General features: G+C 56.7%; 1 protein-coding gene across 1 annotated transcript in view; it reads right to left on the bottom strand.

The window, feature by feature from the left end:
• LOC132390088 (DBH-like monooxygenase protein 2 homolog) overlaps window positions 1–6,000 on the bottom strand; it is a 40,982-nt gene that overhangs the window by 29,237 nt on the left and 5,745 nt on the right. Inside the window, exons 3-5 of the mRNA XM_059962678.1 lie at window positions 5,522–5,618; window positions 3,617–3,676; window positions 3,326–3,456 (exon numbers count right to left, since the gene is read on the bottom strand). Coding sequence (XP_059818661.1) covers window positions 3,326–3,456; window positions 3,617–3,676; window positions 5,522–5,618 — 288 coding nt within the window. The remainder of the gene's footprint in view (window positions 1–3,325; window positions 3,457–3,616; window positions 3,677–5,521; window positions 5,619–6,000) is intronic.

The following is a 6,000-nucleotide window of genomic DNA, read 5'->3' as shown; positions in this document are numbered from 1 at the left end:
TCCTCCGCAGCGCCTCCAAAGCCGGTACCTCCTCCCTCGAGTCGGGAGACCGGAACTGCACGCAGTACTCCGGGTGCGGCCTCACCCGGACCCGGTGCAGTCGCAGCGTAACCTCCCCGCTCCCCAACTCGATCCCTCTCGCGGTGAAGGGCCAACGTCCCGTTTACCTCCTCGATAGCCGGCCGTCCCTGCCAACCGGCCGTTTGCGATTCGCGCACAGCGGCACGCTGCGATCTTCCGCCGTTTAAGTAACAACCGGCTCTTCCAATTTTCCCTGGCGTTCACCGACGTTGTGCCCTGTCTGCCGGACCCTCGCCCGCTCGCCGAACCTATCCGTATCCCACCCCGCGTCCTCCGGGCGTATCCCTCTGCGGGTTCTCCCCGCTCCTCTCTCTTTCTAGCCATCTTGCCTCCAGCAATCTCTCTCCTCATCTCCCCCTTTCCCTCCCTCATCTGACTCCCCCCCCTCTCTGCCCTTATCTTCCCTTCACTCCCGCAATGTATTTCCTCCTCTCCCTCTCCTCCTTCCCCTATCTTTCTTCCCCTATCTTCCTCCTCCTCTGTTCCCCCCCCTCCCTCTTTCCTTTCATATACCCTTCTCTTTCAACGAGGGGCATCGTTGAGGCCATTGCCGTTCTCCCTCAAGGTTGGGGGAGTTGAAATCTAGCGGCGCCGGTTTCAGTGAGGGAGGGGTGGAGAGGGTGGGTTGTCCGTACATGCGACGAAGGGCGGAGGAAGTGGTCGAGGCAGGTACATTAACGACACGCGGACAGGGACACGGATAGGAAAGGTTCAGAGGGATACGGGTGGTCCGTCTGTGGAAGGAGCTGCCGGAGGAAGTGGTTGAGGCAGGTACATTAACGACACTCGGACAGGGACACGGATAGGAAAGGTTTAGAGGGATACGGGTGGTCCGTCTGTGGAAGGAGCTGCCGGAGGAAGTGGTCGACGCAGGTACATTAACGACACTCGGACAGGAACACGGATAGGAAAGGTTTAGAGGGATACGGGTGGTCCGTCTGTGGAAGGAGCTGCCGGAGGAAGTGGTCGAGGCAGGTACATTAACTACACTCGGACAGGGACACGGATAGGAAAGGTTCAGAGGGATACGGATGGTCCGTCTGTGGAAGGAGCTGCCAGAGGAAGTGGTCGAGGCAGGTACATTAACGACACTCGGACAGGGACACGGATAGGAAAGGTTTAGAGGGATACGGGTGGTCTGTCTGTGGAAGGAGCTGCCGGAGGAAGTGGTTGAGGCAGGTACATTAACGACACTCGGACAGGGACACGGATAGGAAAGGTTTAGAGGGATATGGGTGGTCCGTCTGTGGAAGGAGCTGCCGGAGGAAGTGGTCGAGGCGGGTACATTAACGACACTCGGACAGGGACACGGATAGGAAAGGTTTAGAGGGATATGGGTGGTCCGTCTGTGGAAGGAGCTGCCGGAGGAAGTGGTCGAGGCAGGTACATTAACGACACTGGGACAGGGATACGGATAGGAAAGGTTTAGAGGGATACGGGTGGTCCGTCTGTGGAAGGAGCTGCCGGAGGAAGTGGTCGAGGCAGGTACATTAACGACACTCGGACAGGGACACGGATAGGAAAGGTTCAGAGGGATACGGGTGGTACGTCTGTGGAAGGAGCTACCGGAGGAAGTGGTCGAGGCAGGTACATTAATGACACTCGGACAGGGACACGGATAGGAAAGGTTTAGAGGGATACGGGTGGTCCGTCTGTGGAAGGAGCTACCGGAGGAAGTGGTCGAGGCAGGTACATTAACGACACTCGGACAGGGACACAGATAGGAAAGGTTTAGAGGGATACGGGTGGTCCGTCTGTGGAAGGAGCTGCCGGAGGAAGTGGTCGAGGCAGGTACATTAACGACACTCGGACAGGGACACGGATAGGAAAGGTTCAGAGGGATACGGGTGGTCCGTCTGTGGAAGGAGCTGCCGGAGGAAGTGGTCGAGGCAGGTACATTAACGACACTGGGACAGGGACACGGATAGGAAAGGTTTAGAGGGATACGGGTGGTCCGTCTGTGGAAGGAGCTGCCGGAGGAAGTGGTCGAGGCAGGTACATTAACGACACTCGGACAGGGACACGGATAGTGAAGGTTTAGAGGGATACGGGTGGTCCGTCTGTGGAAGGAGCTGCCGGAGGAAGTGGTTGAGGCAGGTACATTAACGACACTGGGACAGGGACACGGATAGGAAAGGTTTAGAGGGATACGGGTGGTCCGTCTGTGGAAGGAGCTGCCGGAGGAAGTGGTCGACGCAGGTACATTAACGACACTCGGACAGGGACACGGATAGGAAAGGTTTAGAGGGATACGGGTGGTCCGTCTGTGGAAGGAGCTGCCGGAGGAAGTGGTCGAGGCAGGTACATTAACGACACTCGGACAGGGACACGGATAGGAAAGGTTCAGAGGGATACGGGTGGTCCGTCTGTGGTAGGAGCTGCCGGAGGAAGTGGTCGAGGCAGGTACATTAACGACACTGGGACAGGGACACGGATAGGAAAGGTTTAGAGGGATACGGGTGGTCCGTCTGTGGAAGGAGCTGCCGGAGGAAGTGGTCGAGGCAGGTACATTAACGACACTCGGACAGGGACACGGATAGTGAAGGTTTAGAGGGATACGGGTGGTCCGTCTGTGGAAGGAGCTGCCGGAGGAAGTGGTTGAGGCAGGTACATTAACGACACTGGGACAGGGACACGGATAGGAAAGGTTTAGAGGGATACGGGTGGTCCGTCTGTGGAAGGAGCTGCCGGAGGAAGTGGTCGACGCAGGTACATTAACGACACTCGGACAGGGACACGGATAGGAAAGGTTTAGAGGGATACGGGTGGTCCGTTTGTGGAAGGAGCTGCCGGAGGAAGTGGTCGAGGCAGGTACATTAACGACACTCGGACAGGGACACGGATAGGAAAGGTTTAGAGGGATACGGGTGGTCCGTCTGTGGAAGGAGCTGCTGGAGGAAGTGGTCGAGGCAGGTACATTAACGACACTCGGACAGGGACACGGATAGGAAAGGTTTAGGGGACGAACGCAGGACCAGATTGGACTGGGCTCTTGCCTGGCATGGACCAGATGGGCGAAGTGCCGGTTTCCCTGCTGCATGGCACCGCAGCAACCGGAGTCACTCCGTTCCGCCCAGACAGGATCAGAGCTGAATTCCGTCTTGTCTGCTGGTATTTTCCGGGAGAGCTGCGAAATGGCGGCCATCGTTCCGCAGCGCGTCCAGAGAGTATTTCTGGATAGAGAGGAGTCGAGGAGGGAGGGAGAAGGGCAGTCGGGCGAGGGGGAGGGCGCGGGACATCTCACCTGCTCGCGGTCACCCCCAGGGCAGCGGCCACCGTGCTGGTGTTCTGAAAGCTGAGGCAGCCCTCGATGTCGATGCGGGGGTAATAGACGAGGAAGGACATGCACATTTCGTTCACCGTGTCCAGGCCCCCCTAAGAGGGCAGGGGATGGGGTGGTGGTGGGGGTGGGGGAAGGACAGAGTCAATACCCGCACTGAGATCATCGCCCCCTCCGCGCGGCACTCCGATACCACACCCCCCGCTCCGCCCCACTTCCCCGCCAGGCTCCGACGCGAAGTCCCCCGACACTCACCATCACCATCTTTGCGCGCTGCATCGTGTTGAAGGTGCACTCGGTGATGAGGACGTCCCCCTGCGCGGAAGGGAGAGACCCCGATTATTCTCCGGCGCTCGGGATGAGCGGCCTCGACTACTTCGTCGTTAACCCGCCGGGGCCGAGTCTTCGCCTTGAACCTGGCTTTGAATGGGACGCTTCTGCGAGCAGCGCCGTGGCGGGGGAGGGGGGGTGGGTGAAGGTCAGATTCTCGGCGCTTGAGAGCCGAGAGGTCACGTTGCAGCTATATAGAAAACATAGAAAATAGGTGCAGGGGTGGGCCATTCGGCCCTTCGAGCCTGTACCGCCATTCAGTATGATCGTGGCTGATCTTCCAACTCAGAACCCTGTACCTGCTTTCTCTCCGTACCCCCTGACCCCTTTAGCCACAAGGACCATATCTACCTTCCTCTTAAATATAGCCAATGAACCGGCCTCAACTGTTTCCTGTGGCAGAGAATTCCACAGATTCACCACTCTCTGTGTGAAGAAGTTTTTCCTCATCTCGGTCCTAAAAGGCTTCTCCTTTATCCTTAAACTGTGACCCCTCGTTCTGGACTTCCCCAACATCAGAAACAATCTTCCTGCATCTAGGCTGTCCAATCCCTTTAGAATTTTATACGTTTCAATAAGATCCCCCCTCAATCTTCTAAATTCCAGTGAGTATAAGCCTAGTCGATCCAGTCTTTCTTCATATGAAAGTCCTGCCATCCCAGGAATCAATCTGGTGAACCTTCTCTGTACTCCCTCTATGGCAAGAATGTCTTTCCTCAGATTAGGGGACCAAAACTGCACACTATACTCTAGGTGTGGTCTCACCAAGGCCTTGTACAACTGCGGTAGAACCTCCCTGCTCCTGTACTCAAATCCTTCTGCTATGAATGCCAACATACCATTTGCCCCTTTCACCACCTGCTGTACCTGCATGCCCACCTTCAATGACTGGTGTACAGTGACACCCAGGTCTCGTTGCACCTCCCCTTTTCCTAATCGGCCACCGTTCCGATAATAATCTGTTTTCCTGTTCTTGCAACCAAAGTGGACAACCTCACATTTATCCACATATAGGCCCCTGGTCAGACCCCACTTGGAGTGCTGTGCTCAGTTCCGGTCGCCTCACTACAGGAAGGACGTGGAAACCATAGAAAGGGTGCAGAGGAGATTGACAAGGATGTTTCCTGGATTGGGGGGAGCGTGCTTTATGAGAATAGGCTGAGTGAACTCGGCCTTTTCTCCTCGGAGTGACGGAGGATGAGAGGTGACCCGATAGAGGTGTACAAGACGATGAGAGGCATTGATGGTGTGGATAGTCAGAGGCTTTTCCCCGGGGCTGAAACGGTTGCCACAAGAGGACACGGGTTTGAGGTGCTGGGGAGTAGGTACAGAGGAGATGTCAGGGGTGAGTTTTTCACTCAGAGAGTGGTGAGTGTGTGGAACGGGCTGCCGGTGATGGTGGTGGAGGCGGATACGAGAGGGTCTGTTAAGAGACTCCTGGACAGGTACAGGGTAAGCCTAGTAAGTTCTAAGGTAGGGATGTGTTCGGCTCAGCTTTGTGGGCCGAAGGGCCTGTATTGTGATGCAGGGTTGCTACGTTTCTAAATTCCGGACGGCCAGTCTCTAGGGCTTACGGAGAGCGGTGCGGGAGGCGAATTCGAGGAAGCCGGACGAAATTGGGTCATCTTACACCGAGAGCAGTGGTTGTTTTGAGGAGAGGAGGTGAGGTGGGGGCAGGTACGATAGGGTTGATGCGGAGAATCCCAGATTCATGGATGGGTGCGTTGGGGTGGGGGGCGGGGAGAGAGGGACCGAGATTCGCTTCGACTGATTGGCACCGAACGGGGTGACACTGCACACCTTTGGGCACTGCGGCCGGGACCCACCTACCCGCTCGACGGTGGCCGGTTCCAGCAGGAACTTGGGCTCCTGGAGCGCGGGGTCGAAGGTCTGGTCCTGCAGCACTACACCGATCTGTTTCCCGGCTCTGAAACGTACAGAAATCCGGGCCGGCGGGGTTAGCACAGACGCCGAGAGGCACCCAGACACGGGCGCGTACTCACAGAGACACCCAGATACCAACACACACTCAGAGAGACACCCAGACACAGATAGAGTGTTTGTGGAGAGGATGTTTCCTGTAGTGGGGGAGTCTAGGACCAGAGGACACAGATAGAGTGGATGTCGAGAGGATATTTCCTGTAGTGGGGGAGTCTAGGACCAGAGGACACAGATAGAGTGGATGTGGAGAGGATGTTTCCTGTAGTGGGGGAGTCTAGGACCAGAGGACACAGATAGAGTGGATGTGGAGAGGATGTTTCCTGTAGTGGGGGAGTCTAGGACCAGAGGACACAGATAGAGTGGATGTG

The sequence above is a fragment of the Hypanus sabinus genome, unplaced genomic scaffold (genome assembly GCF_030144855.1).
Source record: "Hypanus sabinus isolate sHypSab1 unplaced genomic scaffold, sHypSab1.hap1 scaffold_762, whole genome shotgun sequence".
Taxonomy (NCBI): Eukaryota; Metazoa; Chordata; class Chondrichthyes; order Myliobatiformes; family Dasyatidae; genus Hypanus; species Hypanus sabinus.
The sequence above is the reverse complement of the archived record's forward strand: the minus strand, read 5'-3'. Positions and strand labels throughout refer to the sequence as shown.